General features: G+C 36.5%; 1 protein-coding gene and 1 long non-coding RNA gene across 2 annotated transcripts in view; one reads left to right on the forward strand and one right to left on the reverse strand.

Moving 5' to 3' along the window:
- Positions 1-26,488, forward strand: part of TRHDE (thyrotropin releasing hormone degrading enzyme) — a 511,960-nt gene that overhangs the window by 385,176 nt on the left and 100,296 nt on the right. Inside the window, exon 12 of the mRNA XM_072655393.1 lies at positions 74-129. Within this exon, the coding sequence (XP_072511494.1) occupies positions 74-129 (56 nt within the window). The remainder of the gene's footprint in view (positions 1-73; positions 130-26,488) is intronic.
- LOC140534402 (uncharacterized) overlaps positions 1-26,488 on the reverse strand; it is a 70,411-nt gene that overhangs the window by 2,846 nt on the left and 41,077 nt on the right. The window lies entirely within an intron of this gene.

Consider the following 26,488-nt stretch of genomic DNA (forward strand, 5'->3'; position numbering starts at 1 on the left):
ATCAGTTTTGATATTGTACGTTTCTTCTCTCTTCAATCCTAAATGGTTCTATCTTTCTGGTTGGCTCTCATAGGTTCTCTCTGTCAGTAATCGCGCAGGTTTGATCGATGATGCCTTCAGCCTAGCCAGGTATGTTTTTGATGACCTTCCAAAATAAATGTATATGACTTTATATATATATATATACCTGGATATTGATATTGATGTGGAGTTACCCTATGTATGTATTTCAAGTGTGAGAAAACTTTTTCAAAAACTTTTCTCTGTAGTTCACTCTGTTTGGAGAATCAATATAAACTAATCACTATCTCTAACTTGGACTATGCTAGATCAGTAAAATACACAGGATAGCCCCAAGTCTGGAAAAGTTGATCAGTTTTTCACAAGATTAGTTTTATACTTTGTTGACTAAAATTTTCTTTGTATTTTCACCAATGAATGTGACAAAATGACCCTCCCTCTCTATCTATTTTTTGTGGACAATGTCTACAGATATTAACAATTTTTTTATGTCTGATGTACAGAATATGATCATTTTATGCTTTTGTGTGTGTGATCCATTTTGAAAAAGATGTTTTCTGCATGTGAGCTCTAAGTATTCCATAGAGAAAGGAAATTCTTCTGTATATAATAATTATTGAAGTTAAAAGTATAAAGTTTTAGTAATTCTGAGTGTAGTACTAGAATTTTCTATGGTCATATAATTAGGCTTATTAAGGTGAATGAATTATTCTCCTAAACCTTGATTATATGAAAAATTTTCAGTTTGGAAATTTTAAATTTGGAAAGGGGACTCAATTTGTAGAGTTACCATAAATATATCTATTAGTCCTTTTCCATATTGGGATCATTTCATGGTTTTATTCTTAGGAAATATCATACATGAGTTGTAGATTAATATACCACTGTTCTCTGTACCAACACTCATCACTGTTCATTATATCTTGTCCTTGTGAAATTATTTGAAACAAGTCAAATCTGTCTTTACAAATAGGAGAGCAGGCTTTACCCTATGAAAAGAACATTGCAATGTTCAGGGGTTTGGGGTTGCTTTACGAGTTTTAGTGTATTAAATCAAATTTCAATTCTTCTCTATATACTAAAAAGCATATTGTGTCTTGCAGAGGACTTATCATCAGCACTGGTGAGCTAAAAAAAAGTCTATTAATTACTTTGATATAAGCCAAACTAAGCTAAAGAAACAGGAGTATGACACAATAGAGTCAAAACTTTAGTGCTGTGGTTCAGAAGAAGCTGGCTGTTTGGGAATGGGGGCGAAAGCATCTGGGGTAGTAATAAAGACATTACATATAGCATTATATATGTTTTTACATGTTATACACCCATAAATATATATACATAATTACATATATTATTATCTATGTGTATATACCTAACATATGTGTATGTTTTTCCATGAAGAAATAGGCATACACATTCATTTATGTATGTACATTTATGTAAACTTATGCATATATACACAATACACAAATTTCATATATGATATGTGCATACATATGTACAATCTCAGTTTTAGGAGCCCTTAACACTTTATAGTGGAGGAAAATAAACAGGTCCAGTATTCCTTCTTTGTCACATCAAGAAAATTTTAGGAAAGCAGGGAATTCTCTTTTTAAACAGACCTATAAATATTAGCACTACTGTGTGCTGGGGCGCAGATGTTCTATATGTTGGAGAGTGTTTAAGTGACATGCATACATCTCTAGCTTTGTCAAAGTGGAACGCTAAACCTATACAAAGATAGAAAAGGACTCCGCACAAAGTTTTATGCTGCAGAGCAAACAAAGAACAACAAAAAATCAAAAACACGAAACTGAAGTCTTGGAGATATGACATGATGAAAATTGATTATTACCACATATCCAATAAGTATCAGAGGTATTTCCTGAGAGCCAAACTTATCTCCAATCATTACATCATGCCACTTTGGAAATTATACCAACTTAACAATGATTTTTATAGTGATTGGGGTAAGACAGTGGACTGGTGGTTCCCATCAAAGGAAAAGGTTTGACTTAATGGAAGGAAATAGGGAGACAACATGATAGAGTAGAATGAGAACTTTCAGAGGACCTACTTAGGCTGCGCCATTTGCTATCTGTGTGACATTGGGGAGGTCATCATTTTTCTCTAAACCTCAGGTTTCTCATTTATAAGATGAAAGAGTTGGACTAAATAACGCCTTAGGACCTATCTGCCTCTAATTCTACAATACTTTAATGTTTGATTGGATATCCAGAAGTGATCCAAATAGGAACATATGAAGGATTATAAAGCTAGCTGGTAATCTTGAAAGCCATGACAGGAATTTTCATTTGTTTTATGCAAGAAATGGCAGCGTAGATGATGGGAAGGAGCCACTTGGATTAATGAAATTATAAAAGTGATATGTACTGAAGGTCATTTATTCTGGTATGACAATTTTAGGAATTTTCTTCCTCTACTTCCTGAAGTCCTAGCTTTCTTCAAAGCTCCGCTGAAGTACCACATGAGATCATTTCATTCCCTACCCCAGAAACATATTTTTACTTGCTTTGTACATATTTTTATTTACTCAGCTGTATACTTGTTTTCCTCAATAGAATGTTAAATTCCTTTAAATCAAAGACTGTTGTTTTTTGTTGTTGTTGTTTTAATCTCCAGCACCTAGTGCAGTGCCTAGCACATAGTAATTGGGTAACAAATGCCTATTGAATTGTTGAATTTGGCACCAGCTTTAATACTGAGGGACGAAAGCAAAGAATGGGAAAAGGGGCAACATGAGGCTTTTACTTCTCGAGTAACCTTGGGGAATGGTAGAGTGGCTGACTTGCTTCTGTACTGGAACAGCTGGGCACTGGTGAATGGGGACTTTAAGAAAGTAGTCTTATCTGAATCATTATGAGTTTAAGGTGATGGCAAGAAATCTAAGCAGAAACATCCCCAAAACAGTGAGTGGTGACACTAAAAGAAGAAGCAGAGAGACTTTTGAGTCATCAGCATTCAGGTAGTGGAAGTCATGAAAGGTATATTTAGCTCAACCGCACTGGATGAATAACATTTATAAATTAAGTTTGCTTGTGGTCTGAGGCAAAGTAGAGCTAGAAATTCTAATTTGGAAGACTGAAGAGTTGAAAATAAACAAGTGCTCATGTGTTTGTTATTTGTGCCCATCTTTGCTAAAGTATATCTCATTCTAAATAGATTAAGGACCTTACTAATTTGCTCTATTGACAGGGAAGCCATTAAGACATTATCAGTGAAGTGAAGAAATACAAAGATTAAATCAGAAAGGGACATGGGGAAGAATCCTTCATGGATCTGGAATTTAGTTTTAATTTTGTTGCAGGCAGGTGAACATCTCCTAGTTACATTTTATATTATGACTTTAGCTTGGAAAGGCAGTATGGTGTGGTAGGTTAAGAGCCTCCTTTTCAGTTATAATTAACCCTGAATGGAACATGTGGATACCCATGCATAAACACACACACACACATACACACACACCACATAAAACTATCAATTAGAGAAGCGATCATATTAGTTTGGAGAATTGGTTTCTTAAAATAGATGGTGAGACAGAGAGCAACAATTTTTTAAACAGGGATTGGTAAAGCATACATCTCCCCTGAAAGGAAAAGGCAAAAGGCAGGGGAAAGAGGGAAGGAGTGAAGTTTGACCCAATATATGGATTGGTGCTACAGAATCTCCCCATTCTCTAGGCTGGGCTATATTATGCCAGTAAATTTAAGCTCTCAGGGCAGGCAGTAGGGCAGGCAGCTCCAGATTCTTCTAGCCTCAGTGTTTCCTTTCTCTCTTTAATGATGACTCTCTCTCCCTTGTTCCATGGAAGACCATGACTTCCTTGCTTCAGTGTTCTTGCTTCTTACCTCTTGAGAGGTTTAAGCTTCCCTCTCCTTTTAGGACATGGGGAAGGGCTGTCCTTTGGTTCTTTCTTAATTCTCCTGTCACATCATTATCCATTTCTAGCTGTCCTCTTTAGGCAAGAAGTACCTATCCATATAGTATAATTTGTTTATCTCTTCCCCATTGTGGGGAATTTATTCCCAGTTCTTTGCTACCAAAAAAATGCTACTCAGAATTTCGTATGTAAAAAACCCTTCTTCTGGTCTTAGATCTCTTCTCGGTTTGTGCCTAGTGTTGAGCTTTCTGGGTCAAAGGATGTGGACATGTTAGTCATTTTGGAGAGGAAGAAAGAACACTAAACATATATTCAGTCAGTTGATAGATATTTATTAACTTCCTATGTGCCAGATAATGTGCTAAGTGTAGGGGATACAAAAAGAAACAAAAGACAATCATTGCTTTTAAGGAACTTATTATCTAACAAGGAAGACAAGAGAACAAATAAATGCTAAGAAGCTGTATACAGGATAAACAGGAAATTTTTTTCTTTCTAAAGAAGGCACTAAAATTAAGAGGAGTTGGGAAAAGTTTCCTATAGAAGATAGGATTTTGGTTGAGACTTAAAGGAAGTCAGAGAAGCTAGCAGTTGAAGATGTGAAAGGAAAGTATTCCAAGTGTGGGGGATAATCAGAGAAAATGCCCAGAGCAGAGAGATGAAGGGCCTTGTTTGTGGAAAAACAAGAAGACCAATGTCATTGGATCAAAGAATACATGATGGGGAATTGGGTATAAAAAGACCAGAAAGGTAGGAGGGGGCTAGATTATGAAGGGTTTTGATGATCAAACAGAGCATTTCATCATATTTGATCATGAAGGCCTTGGGTAACCACTGAGTTTATTGAGTAGGGGGCAGGGGTGACATAGTCAGACTTGCACATTAGGTAAATCACTTCAATGGCTTAATGGAAGATGAATTGTAATGGAGAGAGATTTGAGGCAGGCAAACCCCCCAGTAGGCTATTACTGTAGTTTTGGTGTGAAGTGATGAGAGCCTACAGAAGGGTTATTGGTGGCAGTATCAGAGGAGAGAAGGGGATATATTCAAGAGATGTCTCAAAGGTGGAATTAACAGAAATTAGGAACACATTGGATAAGGGAGGATATGAGGGTGAGAGAGAGTGAAAAGTCAAAGATGACACCTAGGTTGTGAACCTGAAAAAATGGGATGATGGCTTTGATCTTAACAGTAATAGAGAATGTAGGAAGTGGCTGGTGAAAGGGTTTAGGAGGAAAGAAAATGAATTCAGTTTTGGGTGTATTGAGTGCAACATGTTTACTAGACATACAATTTGATATGTTTGAAAGATAATGGGAGAGAGAGGACTGGAAGTCAGCAGAAAGGTTGACGAATAGGTAGATTTGAGAATCAATAACATAGAGATGATAATTAAATCTGTGGGAGCTGATGACATCACTGAGTGAAGTAGTATAGAAAGAGAGGAGAGGGTCCAGGATAGAACCCTTATTTGCCATCTACTGTGTGCTAGGCACTATACCAAGTGATTTACAAATATTGTCTCATTTGATCCTCACAACAACCCTGTGAGGTAAATGTTATTATCCCCATTTTACAGTTGGGGAAACTAAGGCAAACAGAGATTAAATGACTAGTCCAATGTTTCACAGCCAGTAAGTGTCTGAGGCCAGATTTGAACTCAATTGTCCCTGTCTCCATGTACACAGAGATCTACGAATAGATTAGTTGCCCCCATTTCTATCACTGTCCTAGACTACCAATTTAGTAAACATGACAAAAGTAAGAAAAAAAAATTAGCGTTCTGTTTTTGATGAGACATTTCTGACATTTGGTGATCATGGTTTCCTTTTCCAATTCTTTACTAACCATCCCTTTAGTAGTCTATTCTAGAATTATTGTAAGGAATCAGTGTCATAGTCACTGGAAAATGTAAATTAAATGATAACTTCAACTCTATATTTGTTCATTTCTGAGACCTAACTAGTTCCGTAACACTTACAACAATTATAACTTTTTTCCAGGTGTGGTCCTTTTTAGAGAAAATTTTCTATTTGAGGCATACCAATAAATTTTGAAAGTAACTCTATTTATTGCCTTGCCAGTCATTTATAAATTCCCATTGTGGTATAAATATCATGGCATGCCTCAAAAGTCAGTAATGTAGTTCAGATAAGTTAGTCTTGCCCTGTTTTGATAACTAGATTCATTCTCTTCATTTGTAACTGATTTATTTTTCTTTGATGAAATCCACAAAAGGAATACAGTCCTGGGGAATGCCCTGACAATATGAACAAATTTTTTAGACTTCTTCACTATTTAAAATGGAGACAATAGGGTTGCCTCACTGTATGAGAAAAACAAAACAACTATATAATCTGATTAAGGACTATAATGCTTTATGAATGTAGAATTATTTTTTGCTAGAAAGGAACCTGTGACTCTGAGCACTCCCCTCTTTTACTCTCTGTATCTAGAGAGAGAGAGAGTGCGAGCATCCCAGAACAATAAAAAAGATAGTTTCCAATCTGTAATAGCATTTTGTTATGGAATTACTTAATATTGTAGTTTTGATTAATAAAGCATTGATTGAAATGTATTGTATATTCCTGTTCATTGAGCTGGGAGATTAGTATTTATTCTCTTTCTTGTTTTGAGGAAAGAATCTCTGGATGCTTGCTTACTTATCTTATCTTTTGTGAGACCATCAGAAACTTTGTGCAAAATAATTACCATTATTTTTGGAATTTTGAAAATAATAAAACTGCTTCAAAATAAGATCCATTGTTGACTCTTTTTTCAATGTTCTATTGACTAAATATAATAGACATTGCATATTTTCTCAAACTTAACTGAAAAGGTACAAAGTGTTTAGTACCAGGAACAGCAACTTGCAGATAGTACCCTATTCAAGGGGTTCAGATTTTCAAATAATCAAATGAATCTATTATCTCATTAATGTGGGTATGCTTTCTCACAGTAGAGTTTGCAATCATTCCTGCCTATCCTGTCTAACTCATGTGTATGTCCTCCCATAAATTCTCTGCAAGCTTTCTCCCCACAACACTGGGGGGTTTCTTTGTTTTCTTCTTACATGAAGAAGCTACAATTGGATCACATTATCTGTCCAACACTCATTCTTCACTGTCACTTGAGGAACGTCCCAGCTTCTTTTAGAGCATGTTTTGTGCTACTTCTGTTTCAAAGTTCCTTATTTATAATGTGTTGCAGCTTGCTTATTTTTACTATATGATTGTCCATTGCCCTTTGGATGATTCTCAGTTTTATTTCTTTGGGGACTGTGGTTCTCCATGACTCACAGCCCTCCAACAACACCAGAAGGATATTGGTATGAAAAAAGATGTCAGTGTTTTTTGTTTCAGGTGATACAAAGGGCAGCAGAACTCCTTAGATCAATGAGTCAAGGAATTTTAGCTATCTTCTCTCTAGCCCAAGTCTTCAGATATTTGTTAGTTTCAGTCTGCCTCCACAAAAACACAGAGAAAATATCTACTCCTTTAATACTGAATTAGTACTTAGGGGACCTGGCTGCTAATTGTTGCCGGGCTACTCATTATCCGTATGACTTTAGGCAAGTCATTTGACTTTTCTAAGTCTTATTATCTTTCCCTGTAAAATGAGAGAACTAGGGACTCTCTAAGATAATTTTCAGCTTTATGATTCTTTTTGTTTGCCACCATTTTCAGAATCGATACCCAGCAATTACTACTTTATTTAATATTTTGACACAAGTACGAGAATCGGAAGTATTCTAAGAAACATTTTAAGGTACATTCATTTTGGTGATCTGAGTTTTCTCCTCTTTCTTTGTAGCAATTGTCTGGTAACAATCTGAAAATATTTATAGCTTTTTCTTCCCTGGTTTCCTTGTTCTGTAGTTACTTTTTAATTCTTCTAGCATTCTCTGGCTTTCTGAAGGTTAGAAAAGTGAGCTAACACATGTCTGTGAGCTATATATAGACTTTGGTTGTGCATGGAATCACAGATTTTGTCCTTGTGATGAGGGTTTATAGATAGCTGTGATATCAGCTACTTCTGGGAAGTACTGATCCCCAAAGGAATCAAAGGTAGTCTCAACAGCTTTGTGGTTCTTAAGGAGAGCAGCCCTTCTTAGAGACTTTTAAATTGTTTAGCATTAAATCAAAAACAAATTGATAACTGCTCTGTGCCAAAATTCATGTTTGATCTATGGAGGCAAAAATGTTTAATATTAATACATAATGACTCAGAATGTTGAGTAGAATGTAATTGAGCAATATTTTGACATTATTCTGAATGTTTGATCCATTGGCAGAGCAAATAGCTTGAGCTGTCAAGCTGCAGAAGTGTGGAGTGGTGGATTATGTTTGTACATTTTTTGGATTTGCATGAATTGTTGCCTTTGAAAATAAACATTCTAAATGTATATGAGAATTATTTGAAAAATGTATATATTTTTAATGTACTCTGGCATTTTTTCATACCTTAAAATATTTTAAAAGTCCTGTTGTACTTAGTATGGTCTTGCCATTTTAAACAAGGATTTGGCATTTAAAAAAATTTCTTTAAAAGTCTGTGTTTAATTCATCTCTAGGCTTGTCTGTTCTAGCTCTAAAATCTAGTAATCTCTGTGCCCTACAAGGAGTCAAACCATTTAGATTACAAATAATTTAAATTATTTAAATCAGATCTAGAAACTCATCTAGTCTAGTAGTACTTCATCTTGTGCGTGAACCTATGGCAGTCTGGTGAACTTAGAAGATCCTTCTCCACATAACATTTTAATTGCATAAATTAAAACACATATAACTTAAAGGAAAGCAATTTTATTGAAATATACTTATTAAAATATTTTTTTAGAAGGTTCCTTTGTCCCGGTTTAAGAATCCCTGATCTAGTTCATCACACTCATTTTACAGGGGAAACTAAGGCCAAGAAATATGAAATGACTTGTCCAAGGTCATATAGGAAATGTTTTAAAATGATACTTTTATATACATTGCATGTTAAAAAAAACCCTAATAGAACACGATTTGGGCTTATGCACTCAAACTTCATTCCCATTTGTAAACGTCATATCTTAGGGGGTCAAGTCATGATTACTATATTTAGTTCTATTGGGCAATTTTGAAAGACTGGATTTCCAGCACGATTACTTGCAAATGCCCACTGCTGTATTTCCCAATAAGAATTTGCCAGCCTGACTGCACTGGGGAGGGTAAGACTATGGATCATTTGATTTGGAGAGTTCTCTGCAGTAGGGATAAAGTTGATTAAATGTACATACTAAGTCTAGCACTAATATGGTGAGCCCCTGGCAGTGGTGGAAGAGTACCAAGGTGCCTAAGGAAGTGGTGTAAATTTTCCTATATCAGAAATGGCAGACTAAAGTTTCCATGTTAATTAACAATGGTATTAGGCCCATGAGTGTCCATTGCTCTTCAAGCCTAGGAGAAATAGGAGATCCAATCTCCCCCCATTCCCCTGAAAAAAAAAAACAACACTGACAACCAAAAAGCTCCAAAGAAACAAAAATAAATTTCTAGCCAGATTTTCACCTTTTTAAAAAATATATATATTTATTTTCAGTTTTTAGCATTCACTTCCACAAAATTTTGAATTTCAGATTTCTCCCCATTTCCCCTCTTCTCCCACCTCAGGAGAGCATGAATTCTGATTTCCCTTTCCTGCAATCTGCCCTCCCTTCTATCACCACCCCCCATCCCCTTCCCTTGTATTTTCCTGTAGTACAAGATAGATTGTTATATGCCATTGCCTGTATATTTTATTTCCTAGTTGCAGGTATAAACAATTTTTAACATTCATTTTTAAGCTTTGAGTTCCACATTCTCTCCCTTCCCACCTCCCCATCTACTCTCATTGAGAAAACAAGCAGTTCGATATAGGTTATGCATGTGTAGTCATGCAAAATACTTCCATAAGAGTCATGTTATGAAAGACTATAGTTCCCTCTATCCTGTCCCATCCTCCATTCATTCTATTGTCTCTTTTGATCAGTCCCTCTACAAAGTATTTACTTCTGATTATCCCTTTCTTCAATCTGCCTTCCCTTGTATTACCCCCCACTCTCTTCTCCCTTTCCCTCCTGCTTTCCTATAGGGTAAGATAAACTTCCATGCCCAACTAAGTGTGCATGTTATTCCTTCCTGAAGCCAAATCCAGTGAAAGGAAGGCTTATTTATTCCCTTTCATCTTCCCCTTCTTTCCCTCCATTGTAAAAACTCTTTCTTGACTTTTTTTATGAGATGATTTACTACATTCTACCTTTCCCTTTCTCTTTCTTCTAGTACTTTCCTCTCAACTCTTTTTTAGAGATCATCCCTTAATAATCAGCTCACCCAACCCTCCCTCTCTCTGTCTGTCTCTCTCTATAAATATATGTGCACATATACATGTGTGTACACATACACACATATATGCATATATATACATTTTATATATATTACACACACACACACATACACACACACACACACATATATATCTATATCTATCTATCTATCTATCTATCTATATCTACCTATATATATATATATATATATATATATATATATATATATATATATATATATATATATATATATATATATATACACATATACATATTCCTTCCAACTTTCCTAACACTGAGAAAGGTGTCAGGAATTACAAATATCATCTTTTTATGTAGAGATGTAAACAGTTCAACTTTAGTAAATCCCTTATGACTTCTCTTTACTGTTCACCTTTTCATGCTTCTCTTGATTCTTGTATTTGAAAGTCAAATTTTTTATTCAGCACTGTTTTTTTCAACAAGAATGCTTAGAAGTCCTCTATTTCATTGAAATTCCATTTTTCCCCCTTAAGTATTATACTGAGTTTTGCTGGATAGGTGATTCTTGGTTTTAATCCTATCTCCTTTGACCTCTGGAATATCACATTTTGGACCCTCTGATCCCTTAGTGTAGAAGCTGTTAAATTTTGTATTATCCTGATTGTGTTTCAACAATACTTAAATTGTTTCTTTCTGGCTGTTTGTAATATTTTCTCCTTGAACTGAGAACTCTGGAATTTGGCTTCAAAATTCTGAGGAGTTTTCTTTTTAGGATCTCTTCCAGGAGGTGGTCAATGGATTCTTTCCATTTCTATTTTACCCTCTGGTTCTAGAATATCAGGGCAGTTTTCCTTGATAATTTCTTGAAAGATGATGTCTAGGTTCTTTCTATGATCATGACTTTGAGGTAGTCCAATAATTTTTAAATTATCTCTCCTGGATCTATTTTCCAGGTCAATTGTTTTTCCAGTGAGATACTCCACATTGTCTTCTATTTATTTCATTCTTTTGGTTTTGTTTTATAGTTTCGTAGTTTCTCAAAAAATCATTAGCTTCCATTTGCTCCCAGATTATCACCTTTTGAAAAGATTCAGCAAACATTTATTAAGCCCCTATTAAATGCAGAGCATTAAAGGAAGAGAGACAAATGTTTGATAAGACCTGTTCTCTGCCTTATAGAAACTTATAGTTAAGCAACTATCTCTCTGACATATAAATTAAGATAAAAATAAATTATTATATTGGTACATAGGTGAGATACAAAGTGCTGTGTGATCTTTCTGCTCTTTTTCCTGTCTTTTAAGATTTAATACATATTACATATATACACATGCATGTGTACATATATGTGTATATGTTTTTTAACAGTCATATTTATTGTGAGTTTCAAATTCTCTCCTCCCTCCTGGCCCTCTTCCACCGACTGAGAATGCAATAAATTTGAAATCAGTTATGCATATGAAATTGTGAAAAATATATTTCCATATTAGCCATGTTGCAAAAAAAAGCAAGAAAAAATAAAATGAAAAAATTATTCTTCAGTCTGCAATGAGAGTTCATCAGTTCTCTGTCTCTGGAAATGGATAGTAATTTTCATCTTGGGTCTTTTGGAATTATCTTGGATCACTGTCTTGATTAGAGTGGCTAAGTCTTTCACATCATCCTTACATCCTTGATCATCCTACAATATCGCTTACAAGATTGCTGCATGGTATTTTCTTGGTTCTGTTAACTACTCTTTGCAGGAGCTCATATAAACCTTTCCAGGTTTTTCTCTAACAGTTCTGCTCCTCATTTCTTATAGCCCAATATTATTCCATCACAATCATATACCACAATTTATTCAACTTTTCCTCAATTGTTGGACATCATCTCAGTTTATAATTCTTTGCCACCCCAAAAAGAATTGCCAAAAGTATTTTTGTACATAAAAGTCCTTTTCCTTTAATCTTTTTGGGATACAGACGCAATAGTGGTATCACTGAGTCAAAGTATGCACAGTTTCATAGACTCTGGAACATAGTTCTAAATTGTTCTCCAGAATGGTTGGAGTGGTTCACAATTCCACCTACAATGTATTATTGTTCCAGTTTTTCCCCATCCTCTCTAACATTTGTCATTTTCCTTTTTTGTCATATTAGCCAATCAGATAGGTGTGAGGTGGTACTTCAGAGTTTTAATTTGCATTTCTCTAGTCAATAGTACTTTAGAGCATTTTTTTCAAATGACTTGGATTTCTTCTGAAAACTTCCTGTTCATATCTTTTGACCATTTATCAATTAGGGAATGACTTGTATTTTCGGAAATTTGAATCTGTTCTCTATATCTTTGAGAAATGAGGTCTTTATGAGAGAAAGAGGCTATAAATATTTTTTCCAGTTTTCTGTTTTTCTTCTAGTTTTGGATGCTTTTGTTTTGTTTGTGCAAAACCTTTTTTTATTTAATGAAATCAAAATTATCCATTTTACTTTCCATTATCTTTTCTGTCATAAATTCTTTTATTATCCATAAATCTGACAGGTAAAAATGTCCATGTTCCCCTACTTTGCTTATGATATCACCATTTATCTCTAAATCTGGTAGCCATTTTGAACTTATCTTGGTATACGGTGTGAGATGTTGATCTATACCTAGCTTCTGCCAGACTGATTTTCAATTTTCTCAGCAATTTTTGTCAAAAAGGAAATTCTTGTCTCTAAAGCATGGGATCTATTCTATCTATCTATCTATCTATCTATCTATCTATCTATCTATCTATCTATCTATCCTAATGTATTCCAGAATTCTACTACTCTGTTTCTCAGCCAGTACCAGATTGACCTTTTGTTCTGCCACATTGATTTTGTTATTATTTTTTCTAACTCTGTAAAATAATTCTTTGAAAGTTTTATTGTTCTAGCACTGAATAAAGGTAGGATGGTCATTTTTATTATATTGACTTGACCTACTCATGAGCAATTAGTATTTCTCCAATTATTTAGCTTTATTTGTATGAAAAGTGTTTTGTAATTGTGTTCATATATTTCCTGGGTTTGTCCTGTCAGGTAGACTCCCAAGTATTTTATATTATCTGCAGTGATTTTAAATGAAATTTCTCTATCTCTTGCTGCTAGGCTGTGTTGGTAACATATAGAAATGCTAGTGATTGATGTAGGTTTATTTTACATCCTGTAACTTTGCTAAATTTATTAATTATTTGATCTAGATTTTTAGTTGATTCTCTAGGGTTTTCTAAGTACATCATCATATCATCTGCAAAGAGTAATAATTTTGTTTCCTTGTTGCCTATTTTTATTCTTTCCATTTCTTTTTGTTTTATTGCTATAGCTAGCATTTCTAGTAGAACATTAAATAATAGTGGTGATAATGAATGTCTTTACTTCATCCAGATCTTGTGGGGAAGGCTTCTACCTCATCTCCATTAAAGAGAAATGCTTGCTGATGGCCTTAGATAGATATTACTTATCATTTTAAGGAAAGCTCTATTATTCTTTTCTAGTCCTTGTAATAGGAATGTATGTTGTATTTTGTCAAAAACTTTTTTTGTGTGTTTATTGAGATAATCATATAATTGTTATTAGTTTTGTTACTGATATGGTCAATTTTACTGGTATTTCCTAATATTGGACAGCCCTAAATTCTTGGTACAAATATCATCTGGTCATTGGGTATGATCTTTTTTGATGTATTGCTATAATATTGCTAGTATTTTATTTAACTTTTTTGTATCAATATTCATTAGGGAAATTGGTCCATTTTTGCCCTGTGTGGTTTAGGTATCAGTACCATATTTTTTGTCATAAGAAGAATTTAGTAGGACTCCTCTGTCTGTTTTTTTCCAAATAGTTTATATATTATTGAAATTAGTTGTTCTTTAAATGTTTGGTAGAATTGACTTGTGAATCCATCTGTTCCTTATGATTTTTTCTTAGGGAGCTCATTGATGATTGCTCAATTTCTTTTTTAAGATAATGTTATTTAAGTTTTCTATTTCCTCTTCTGTAAGTCTGAGCAATTTATATTTTGCTTATTTTTGTCAGATTTTATTGCAATAGAATTAGGCAAAATAACTTAGTAATTGCTTTAATTTACTCTTCAATGGTTGTGTACTCACTCTTTTCATTTATTAATGTTGATTATTTGGTTTCCTTCTTTTTAAAAAAAATAAAAGTAACCAACATTTATCTATTCTGGTTTTTTTCATAAATCCAGTTCTTAGTTTTTTAAAATTAGTTCATTTTTCAAACTTTCATTATTAATCTCTTTGATTTTTAGGATTTGCATTTTTGGGGTTTAGTTGTCCTTTTTCTTTTTTTAAAATTGCATGCCTCATTCATTGATCTGCTCATTTTTCATTTTATTGACGTAAGCATGTAGAGATATAAATTTTCCCCTTAGTAACAGTTGGGAAGCATCCCACAAATTTGGGTATATTGTCACATTATTAATATTGTCTTTAATGAAATTATGGATTATTTTTATGATTTGTTCTTTGACATTTTCATTCTTTAGGATTAAATTATTTAGCTTTCAATTAATTTTTAATTTATTTCCATGGCTCTTTATTGAGTATAATTTTTATTACATTATGTTTCAAAAAGAATCCTTTTAATATTCCTGTTTTCTTAGATTTTTGTGGGGTTTTTAGGCCCTTGTACTTGATTAGTTTTTGAAAAGGTACCATGTGCAGCTAACTCCTTTTTATTCCCATTCAGTTTTCTCCAGAGGTCTAGCATATCTAACTTCCACAATTCTACTTGCCTCCTTGACATCTTCCTTATTTATTTTATGATTATATTTATGTGGTTCTACGATAGAAATTTGAGGTTCCCCCACTAGTGCAGTTATACTATTTCCTTGTATAACTCATTTAACTTTTCCTATAAGAATTTGGATACTGTGCCATTTGGTACATTTATGCTTAGCACTGGTAATACTTCATTGTCTATGGTACCTTTTAGCAAGAGTAGTTTTCCTGCTTATGTCTTTTAATTAGGCATATTTTTGCTTTTGCTTTGTCTGAGATCAGGATTGTTATCCTGACTTTCTTTCAAATAGTAGATTTATACTAGATCTTTATAATAGATTCTGTATCACCCTTTATCATTACTCTGTGGGTCTTTTCAAAGATCTTTCTGTAAGGTATTGTTGAATTTTGGTATCTACTTCCATTTCATGAGTGAACTCATCTATTTACATTCATATTTATGATTACTCATTGTGCATTTGCCTCCATCCTATATTTTTCCTGTTCATCTTTCTCTCATCAGATTCTCTTTTTTTGTTGTTCTTTGCTTATTTTTCTCACTCTTGATCTTTATTATGTTAAATTGGGTTCTGTGCTCAGTGTGGAGGGAGGATTTTCTCAAGCTTTAAATATTTTGTGTTGCTGTTTTCACAGCTAGTTCTGGGGGTCTATACATTTCTGGTGCTTCCAAAAGGGGTATGATCCAAGGACAGGTGTGGCTACTGCTCTCTTGAGCTATTATCTGGTCTTTACCCAGGAAAGGACCTTGCTGTCTTGTAGCATCAAGTGCTAGTGCTTCTCTTGACCCTGGAATTGTGACCAAGGCCTCTGCTTTTCTGTAGCTGCAAATGCTATTGCCCCTTTCTGCCTTGGAACTGAGACCAGGACCCCTAGCTCCTCTTGAGGGAGTATACACCCAGTCTTTTCCACCCTGGAACTATGCTCGGTACCCCTGCTCCCCTGTGGCTGCAAGCAGTAGTATTCCTTTCCTCTTTGAACTGCTTATGGACAATGCAACAGTGTTCTTCATCCAGTGCCAGCAAATGGTCCTCTGTATTCTCTTTCTGACCAGTTGTTTGACCCCTTACATTATTGGGGCTGAGAGTTCCTGCAGCTGCTGCTGTAGCTGCCACTGAAGCCCACTGCTGGTGTTACCACTATGTATGATGAACTTTGAGCCAGCACCCACCCTGGTGTCACACACCTCTTCTATGGACGTCCCAAGTTGTGTTAGTCTGGAAAAAGCTCTCACCTCAACATTTTGTTGGCTTTTCACCTCAACATTTTATTTGAGGTATTATTTTAAAGTTGTTAAGAGGGAAATATTGGGAGAAGTCAACTGAGTTACTCCTATCTTGTCTCTGCCACTGATCCTAGATGATTATTTTTTAAAAAAGTATTTATTAAGGTGGTATTATAAGAACAGTTGATTTTTAAAATTCCCTAAAGCATAGGGGTATATTCTCCCTTAGCTATACAGAGGATCCAGGGGGCAGAGTGGACTTAAATTTAGAGTACAATGGTAGTGAGGCCCGTGTGTAGAAAATGTATGTATGGCCAAAGGATAAATACGCAAGTACTGGTTTTTAAGAATTCTTTCATGAGTCTGTAGGTGCTATTCTTTACTACAAAGAGGTCAGATTCCCTGAAACATGTTCCTACATCGTGTGGCTAATCCTTTACATCTATCTATTTCAGTCTTTTTTATGTTCATCTTTGGTGTATCTCACTCTGATTGTGATTGAATATATGGTCCCCTACTGGTCCATTCTCTCCAAAAAAAAGATGATGATGCGTGCTTGGGGGCAGATAAAAGGTGGGAGAGGGAGACAAAAAGAAAGCGTTTCTTTTTTTCCTTTCTTTTTCTTGCTCGTTTAGAGATGAGATTTCTCTCATGGGTTTGGCTCAAACAAGAATTCTTAACCCCCAAAATGAAATCTTCCACTATTAGACTGCTGAGCCCCTCTAGAGGGGAAGAGGAAATGCTGAGATTCTTTTCACTACTGTAGTGTTCTCAGATGTATGGTTAGCAAATCATATTTTCTCTTTCTCAAGTCAAGGCAACGAGCACTTATCAGGCACCTACTACGTGCCAAACCTGTGTTAAGTACTAGGGCTACAAAGAAAGACAAAAATAATCCCTGACCTCAGAGAGCTCACAATCTAATTGTGGAGAGAAGATACAAATAATCATGTAGGACAAAGGTATATTTACATAATAAATTGTAGATAATCTCAGAGAAACAGTAGTAACATTAAAGGATATTGGGAAAGGCTTCTTGCAGAATGAAGAATTTTAGCTAAGACTTGAAAGAATCTAGGAGGCAGAGATAAGAAGGAAGAACATTTCAGGCATGGAAGACAAGCCAGTAAAAAGGCAGTTGGAAGATGGAGTAGGGAATAAAAAGGAGAACAGTGTCACTAGAATTGCATTTTAGTGTGTAGAAGTGTTGTTTACATCTCCCATTCATTGATTTATTGATTGATTCTATAAATCTAAGAGACATTCTGACCTGGTGAAAGTATCAGGGTGTGGAACATCTTGCTAATTGAATGGGGCAGGGAGAACGCTACTCCTTATACACTTTCTATTCATGGTCTTATTTCACCTAGCAAAAGCACTGTGAGGTAGGCATTTATTGCTGGTTTCATTTCCATTTTACAAAGGAGAAAACTACTAGCCTAGGGAGAACCTAGAAAACTACTAGGAGCCTAAGAGATGATAGATTGATTATCCATGATTAAATAGATAGTAAATGTCAGAGCCAGAATGGATTCCAAGCCCAACATTCTCTCTACAATGCCACACTACCTTTTCATATTAAGTAGCAGAGCTGGGTTTAGAACTTAGCTCTTCCAATATAATTCCATTGCTTTTTCCACTGTGTCACACTGCTGCTAGTCAGAGTCCACCATCACCCCCTACCTTTAGCAATACATATATTTCTGTTTCCACCACTATTGATCTAATTTAACAATGAAAATTTCTATTTTTAATTTATCCAACATTTAGAGTCTACTCTGACTGGGCAATGGCTCTGCAGAGAAACACAAAACATTTCTTGCCCTCAGTGAGCTTATGTTTTGTTCGAGTGTATCACCAAGGACCCTGGTATACACATGAAGGTCTGTTGCACAAGTTCTTAGATCTGCTTTTCTGAAAGGAAAGCAACTTTTAAGGGGTCAACAATAAGTTTAATCAAATACATATATCATCCATTTAGTTCAGAGGGAAAAGTCAGCACCCTGAACTTCAGAGAAAATACAAAGACAAATTACAAGCAGAAATTACAAACAGGGAAGATAGCAAAGACCAGCAGACAGGGCTTCCAATGGTCTGACTATAAGCAATACAGACATAGTTACCAGAGAGAGAAGCACCAACATCTGGGTTTTCAAAACCAAGGGCGCTCCTTAGTGGCTTCGCAGAGTCTCATCTGTGCTAATCACAGGAACATTCTCCCATTGATTGAGCCTCACGGAAAAAAAAAAAAAAAAAAAAACACCTCACTTCAGTGTATATAGAGAGCCAAAAGGCAGCACAACCCATGTGCTTCAGTGCCTAATTACCAAAACATGTGAAAGCCTTCAAGCAGACAAGCCTCTCCAGTCAAGTTTTCCTTAACAGGGAATAGCCCCACTTGAGACCTATTCATGGGTGGGCAAGATTTTTAACTCCCATTACAAAGAGGTGAGTTTTTTAGAGATTAATTTATTTCATATAATAAAATTGCTCAGTTGGGCTTAGTGTTTCTCATTGCATGTTTTTAGGTAAGCCTTGATTAATACCCCTGCAGATAGCCTTTCATACCCTTTAGGCAGTCTGGAAATGTGGTGCCATCATGGGGATGTAAGCATTTCTTTGAAGGAATGATGGCATCGTTATCCATAGGCAGCTTTTTTCATGACCTGCAGATGAAGGAGAGAAAAGAGAGACCCTTTGCCCATCAGGTCAGCTATCTCAGTGTTTGACAAAAGAAGGGTTTCATGAGATCCAATGATGAATCATAGGATCATAGATCTGCAGGTGGAAGGTACTTTTTGAGGTCATATATTCCAACCTCTTCATTTCACAGATGATAAAACAGAGGTCCAAGAAAGTTAAGTCATTTGTCCAAAGTCACACAGGTAGTATGCCTCAGCTGTAGGATTTGATTCTGGGTCCTTTAACTCCACAGTCCATACCATTGTGTCACAATGCCACTTCCAGATATTTCAGAGCACTTCTCATATTTTTTATTATCATGCATTAATACATGAAGACATAAGGATTTGTGATTTCTACTGTAAAAGAATAGCCACTTCCAGGAAAGCAGATCTTGTGTGATCTATGACCTGGTGAATAGGTACTAAGGGAATAGGGACTAAGGCATCTACAAATTACATGAATGACCTAGGGTCCCACAGATGGTAAATGGCACTGTTAGTGTCAGATCTTGCTGCCTCTAAGCCCAGCATTCTATCCACAACCTAAACTTTATTATAGATACATCAATGAGTTATAAATGATATCATATTGAGAAGTAGCAAGGTAAAGTGGAGAGAGAATTGGTCTTATACTCAAGAGAATCTCATGTTGAGTACTTCCTCTGAAATATACTTGCAAATGATCAGATTACTTAACCTCTCAGTATCTTGGGCGGTCATATATATTCTTCTTTTTTTTTATTTTTTATTTTATTTTTTTTTATTATTAAATTTATTTATTTAACTTTTAACATTCATTTTCACAAAATTTTGGGTTACAAATTTTCTCCCCTTTTATCCCCTCCCCCCCCAAACACCAAGCATTCTAATTGCCCCTATGACCAATCTGCTCTCTCTTCTATCATCCCTCTCTGCCCTTGTCTCCATCTTCTCTTTTGTCCTATAGGGGCAGATAGCTTTCTATACCCCTTTACCTTTTTTTCTTATTTCCTAGTGGCAAGAACATTACTCGACAGTTGATCCTAACACTTTGAGTTCCAACTTCTCTTCCTCCCTCCCTCCCCACCCCTTCCCTTTGGAAGGCAAGCAATTCAATATAGGCCATATCTGTGTAGTTTTGCAAATGACTTCCATAATAGTTGTGTTGTATAGGACTAACTATATTTCCTTCCATCCTATCCTGTCCCCCATTACTTCTATTCTCTTTTGATCCTATCCCTCCCCATGAGTGTCGACCTCGAATTGCACTCTCCTCCTCATGCCCTCCCTTCTATCATCCCCCCCACCCTCCTTGTCCCCATATCCCCCACTTTCCTGTATTGTGAGATAGGTTTTCCTACCAAAATGAGTGTGCACTTTATTCTTTTCTTTAGTGGAATGTGATGAGAGTAGACTTCATGTTTTTCTCTCACCTCCCCTCTTTATCCCTCCACTAATGAGTCTTTAGATTGCCTCTTTTATGAGAGATAATTTGCCCCATTCAATTTCTCCCTTTCTCTTCCCAATATATTTCTCTCTCACTGCTTGATTTCATTTTTTTTTTAAAGATATGATCCCATCCTATTCAATTCACTCTGTGCACTCTGTCTCTATGTATGTGAGCGTGTGTGCATGTGTAATCCCACCCAGTACCCAGATACTGAAATGTTTCAAGAGTTACAAATATTGTCTTTCCATGTAGGAATGTAAACAGTTCAGCTTTAGTAAGTCCCTTATGACTTCACTTTGCTGTTCACCTATTCATGGTTCTCTTCATTCTTGTGTTTGAAAGTCAAATTTTCTTTTCAGCTCTGGTCTTTTCATCAAGAATACTTGAAAATCCTCTATTTCATTGAAAGACCATTTTTTCCCCTGAAGTATTATAGTCAGTTTTGCTGGGTAGGTGATTCTTGGTTTTAGTCCTAGTTCCTTTGACTTCTGGAATACACTATTCCATGCCCTTCGATCCCTTAATGTAGAGGCTGCTAGATCTTGTGTTATCCTGATTGTAGTTCCACAATACTTGAATTGTTTCTTTCTAGCTGCCTGCAGTATTTTCTCCTTGACCTGGGAACTCTGGAATTTGGCCACAGTGTTCCTAGGAGTTTCTCTTTTTGGATCTCTTTCAAGCGGTGATCTGTGGATTCCTTGAATACTTATTTTGCCCTCTGGTTCTAGAATCTCAGGGCAGTTTTCCTTGATAATGTCATGGAAGATGATGTCTAGGCTCTTCTTTTGATCATGGCTTTCAGGTAGTCCCATAATTTTTAAATTGTCTCTCCTGGATCTATTTTCCAGGTCTGTTGTTTTTCCAATGAGATATTTCACATTATCTTCCATTTTTCCATTCTTCTCTCTTTGTTCTGTGATTTCTTGGTTTTGCATAAAGTCATTAGCCTCCATCTGTGCCATTCTAATTTTGAAAGAACTATTTTCTTCAGTGAGCTTTTGAATCTCCTTTTCCATTTGGCTAATTCTGCTTTTGAAAGCATTCTTCTCCTCATTGGCTTTTTGAACCTCTTTTGCCAATTGAGTTAGGCTAGTTTTCAAGGTGTTAATTTCTTCAACATTTTTTTGGGTCTCCCTTAGCAGGGAGCTGATCTGCTGTTCATGCTTTGACTTCATGTCTCTCATTTCTCTTCCCAGCTTTTCCTCCACCTCTCTAACTTGATTTTCAAAATTCTTTTTGAGCTCTTCCATGGCCTGAGCCCATTGGGTGGGCTGGGACACAGAAGCCTTGATTTCTGTGTCTTTGCCTGATGGTAAGCATTGTTCTTCCTCATCAGAAAGGAAGGGAGGAAATGCCTGTTCGCCAAGAAAGTAACCTTCTATAGTCTTATTTCTTTTCCCTTTTCTGGGCATTTTCCCAGCCAGTGACTTGACCTCTGAATATTTTCCTCACACCCACCTCACCTCCTGATCCTCCCAGCCCGTGTTTGTGGTCTGAGATTCAAATGCTGCTTCCAGCCTCAGGGCTTTTGGCGGGGGCAGGGCTGCTATTCAGTATGAGATTATGTTCTGGTGCTGAGGTCGGGGCAGGGCCACCTCTCAGGCTCAGTTCCCTCAGGGGGTTTATGCACAGACCTTCCACAATGGATTCAGGCTCCCGCCCACTTGGGGAGCCCCTGTCTGCAGCCGCCTCTCAGCTTCTACCTCGGGGTGGGGGGCCTGAATTATGGGGGCACCCCACTCCCCTCTCGACCCGCCAAAGAGACTCTCTCACCCACCCCTGTCACCTGTGGGTGGAGGGACTTGTGCGGCCGCTGGAGATCCCGTCCCTGAAGCCTGCTCGGATCTGTTTCTCTCGGTGCCGCAGCCGTGGCCGCAGCAGGTCTGGGCTGGGCTTTGCGTCTGCAGCGCGATGGACCTTTTGTGAGAGGTTTGCAGATCCCTCTGTGGGTGGAGGGACCCGTGTGGCCGCTGGAGATCCTGTCTGTGAAGCCCGCTCGGATCTTTTCCTCTCGGTGCCGCGGCCGGGCTGCACTCAGCTCCCAGTCCCGCCGCCCAGTCCACAGCGCGAAGGACCCCCCCGCGAGAGGTTTGCAGGTCCCTCTGGAACAGAAATCTCCCTCGCTCCAATGTTCTGTGGCCTCTGGGTGCGGAATTCGCTGTGAGTTACTTCCCTGTAGCCATTCTATGGGTTGTGGGTTCAGAGCTATGTGTATGTGCGTCTTTCTACTCCGCCATCTTCCATATATATTCTTCTTTGATGGAGGAGGTTTCCTCACCAAGGTTCACCAGATGTATAAAGTTCAAATCTAGACCCCAAAAAGCACATACATATATTATAATGTCGTATGAATGAAAAATCATTTATTGCTAATTACACGCAAAGCACTCTACAAAGTGCTGGGGAAAAAACTAGGAAAGTGAGGCAGTTTTATACCAAGGAGCACAAGAAATAACAATGACAGCTGACATTTACGTAGTGTTCACTCTGTGCCAGGGACTGTCCTAACTGCTTTACAATTATTATCTCATTTGATTCTCAGGACAACTCTGGGAAATAGGTACAATTATTATTCCCATTTAATAGATGAAGAAATTGAGGGAAGCAGAGGTTAAGTGACTTGCCCAGGGTCACATAGCTAGTAGGTGTCTGAGGACAGATTTGAACTCAGGTCTTCCTGATTCCAGGTCTGATGCTCTATCTAGCTAGGATAAAATACACATATAAGAGACATCAGCTGCAAACCATCTATAAGTGCTTCATGATACTTAGAGCTCAATAGCAATGCAGATAGCAATACATCTTCTTTAATGTCATTTCCACTGATAAAACTATCTCCAGTTCTGATTTTAAACTAAAAACTTTGGTGATGAGAACTTTCTTGTCTAGGATTTTAGTAGCTATGGCTACTGAAAAAGTGGGCATGACAGTATCCACCAAGTCAGTTCACAGTTCTTATTTCCCCAAGGATTACTGCTCTAGACAATGACTATATACATTGATGTAAGATTAGATTATAATTTGATTATATGCATATGAATATATGAAAGAATATATATATAATTGAGTAATAATTCAGGTTGTACAATAATATAATATAAGCTTCTTAGAAGAGAGTCTGTCTTTGGTCAATCAAACAATCAGCAAACATTTGTCAAGTAATTATGATGTTCCAGTCACTGTCCTAGTTTGTAGTGATATAAATTCAAAGAATGAAGCAATCCCTATTTGTAGGAATTGCATTCTAATGGGGCCAGAGTGTGAAGGGAATTGAAATCTAAATAAAGAATTCAGATTTTATCCTAAAAGCAATAGGAAGTCACTGGAGTTTATTGAGTAGGGGTGCTGCATAGTTACATCTGTGCTTAAGGAAATTAATTTTGACAGTTGTGTGAATGATGTACTACAATGGAAAGATTCTGGAAGTAGGCAGACTAAATTGGAGGCCATCAAAATTGTCCAGAGATATGGGGATGATATGTGTAATGAAAGAGAAGGGGTCAGATGTAAAAGATATGGAGTTAGAAATGGCAAAATTTGGCTGTTAATTTGATATGTAGAATACGTGAGAATGTGGAATTGAGGAATAATGTAAAGATTTGAACCTAAGAGACAATGAATGGTGAAGTTTTTGGCAGAAATAAGAAAATTTGGAACAGGGAAGGATCAAGGAGGAAAGATCTATTTTGGGTTTGTTGAATTTGAGATGTTTCAAAGGCTTCAAGTTTGAAATGTCTAGTAGGTAATTCATTCTTAAGGACAGAAGCTCACCAGAGAGATAGTTGTAGACCTGCAGGTCTATTACTCATCTGCATAGAGATGGTAATTAACCCACAGGGTAGATGTAGTCACCAAGACAAAGTGAGGACTCAGAGCAGGGCTTTGGGGAACACTCACAATTAGGGGGCATAATTTGATTGAAGAGCATGAAAAAAGACTAATGAGGAGTGATCAGCTGGATAGAGGGAAACACTAGAAGAGATCATTGTCACAAAATTTCAGAGAGGAAAGTAACCAGCAAGAGAGGATGACCAATAGTGTCAAGTGCTGCAAATTTGTAGAAAATGTTGAGAAAAGACCATGAAATTTAACAATTGAGAGATCACTGGTAATTTTAAAAAAGAACAATTCCATTCCAGTTGAATAATGAGATTGAAAGTCAAACCGCAAAGGGATAAATGAATGAAAGGAAGAAGAAGAGGAGAGGAAGCAGAAGTACCTTGTCATCATCTTTTTCTAAGAGTTCTCTGACAATAGGATCAGAGAGGTAGGATAATAGCTTGGGAGGGTAGTAGGATCTAGTAAATGTTGTGCACATGTAGAAGGGTTGGCATTGGCAAGGAGGCCTATTTTATTGTTGGAGAAGGGGGAAAGGAGGCAAAAGTGGGGATGATGGCAAAGGATTCTGAGATGAAGAAGAAGAGGGAGTCACAGCAATTTGTGTTTTTGCTTTCACAGCCTTGCATATAGTGAATGTATAATAAATGGTCATTGAATTACATTAAATTTCACAGATATAATTGGAGTGTACACAGAATATTTATACCATCCCAGTAATCTATTTCAGCACTTTCTTCATGCATATAGAGAAGTTAAAAAACTCCTGTGTTGTGGAAAGGCACCCTCGAATTTCTCTAGCATGAATGCAATTTCAATGTGTTAACTCTCCAATAGAGGGGATAGAAAAATTCACTTGCCCAAACTAGCTGGCACAACAACATATCTCGATTGAGTGAAGATCTGGAAAAATTGAGGGTGAGGGAAGTAAGTGGCTCAGTCAATAATATAGTCATTTATTGATATTATTACTTGCTATCAATGATGCCTTTCTCAGCATGAAGAATGCAAAATTACCCATGGCCTTGGTCAAGCTTCCAAATATTTTAAATAGTTAACAATTCTGGCCCCTTGCTATGAGTGTTAACTGAGGAAATTTGCCATTAGACATCTTTGGGTTTGTGAAAGTAATTCTGTGAGGATTTCATGGGGAAAAAGGGAAGATTTGGAGAAGAAAGGAAGCAAATATGTTAAGTAAATAATAGGTTGTGTCAGCAAGGAATAATTGCTAGGAGCAGGACTGAGAGAAGGAGATAATTCTGGTCATTTCCAGAACAGCTGCAATCTCAGTACTATTTGTCGGTCTCCTTAAGAATGGCTGGTGGTCAAAGGCCTATTAAGGGATGATTGGGCTAATTCATACGTTTTCCTGCAGGTGCATACTAATGGAGAGCCCAAGTGCTCTCAGATATCCAACTAGAGGCATATTTATGCCAGCAGAGTTGACTTCTTTGTGCTTCCCATTCATGATTAAGATGAATAATATGGTTATTAATGCTTTCTAAATACTCATATCATCATATCCTTGTCCTTACTAAGTTGGAGAACAGTGGAATACAGTGGAAAAAATACTGGATTTGGGAGCCAGAGGGCCTGAGTTTGAACTCTGATCCTTTCCTTTTCTTCCTGTATGACCTTGGACAAATCACTTAACTACTTTGCACCTCAGTTTACTCATCTGTAAAAAATGACTTCCAAGACCCTTTCTAACTCTTAATCTATCATCTCATTTTGCAGTGGGGTCTCAAAGTATATTTCAAAATTACTTAATAGACAGTCTTCTCCATTATAGTCTTATGGTATGATTCTGAAGTCTTCTTATGATGAATTTCAGAAGTACACAACAGGCAACTCTATTCATTAAATTACTTGAAATATTAAAATAATTTTAGATTAGAGTGTAATTTAGTGGCCAGAGGACTGGTCTTAGATTCAGAAAGACATGGAATCAAATCCTACCTCTACCATAGAAGAGTTCTTTGAATAAAGGGAAGTTATTTAAAGCATTACAAAGAATTTACCAGTGTGCATTGGTGGTAGGAGTTTCGATACTGGGAATTCGCCACATTGGTGAAGTTACAGGTCCACATTGAATCTAAGTCTAATGTAGAAAACAATTACTCAGCATATATTTAGCAGCCACTATGTAACTAGGTACTATACAAGTCACTGAGAATGATAACATATGCACACATACATACATATATATTTACATACAAAATAGAGACAAGATAATGGGAGGGTACTATCAACTGGGGGATCAAGAAAGGCTTCATATAAAATGTGCTACTTGACAAAACTAGAGATTCTAAG

Source organism: Notamacropus eugenii, chromosome 3, assembly GCF_028372415.1.
Source record: "Notamacropus eugenii isolate mMacEug1 chromosome 3, mMacEug1.pri_v2, whole genome shotgun sequence".
NCBI classification, from domain to species: domain Eukaryota; kingdom Metazoa; phylum Chordata; class Mammalia; order Diprotodontia; family Macropodidae; genus Notamacropus; species Notamacropus eugenii.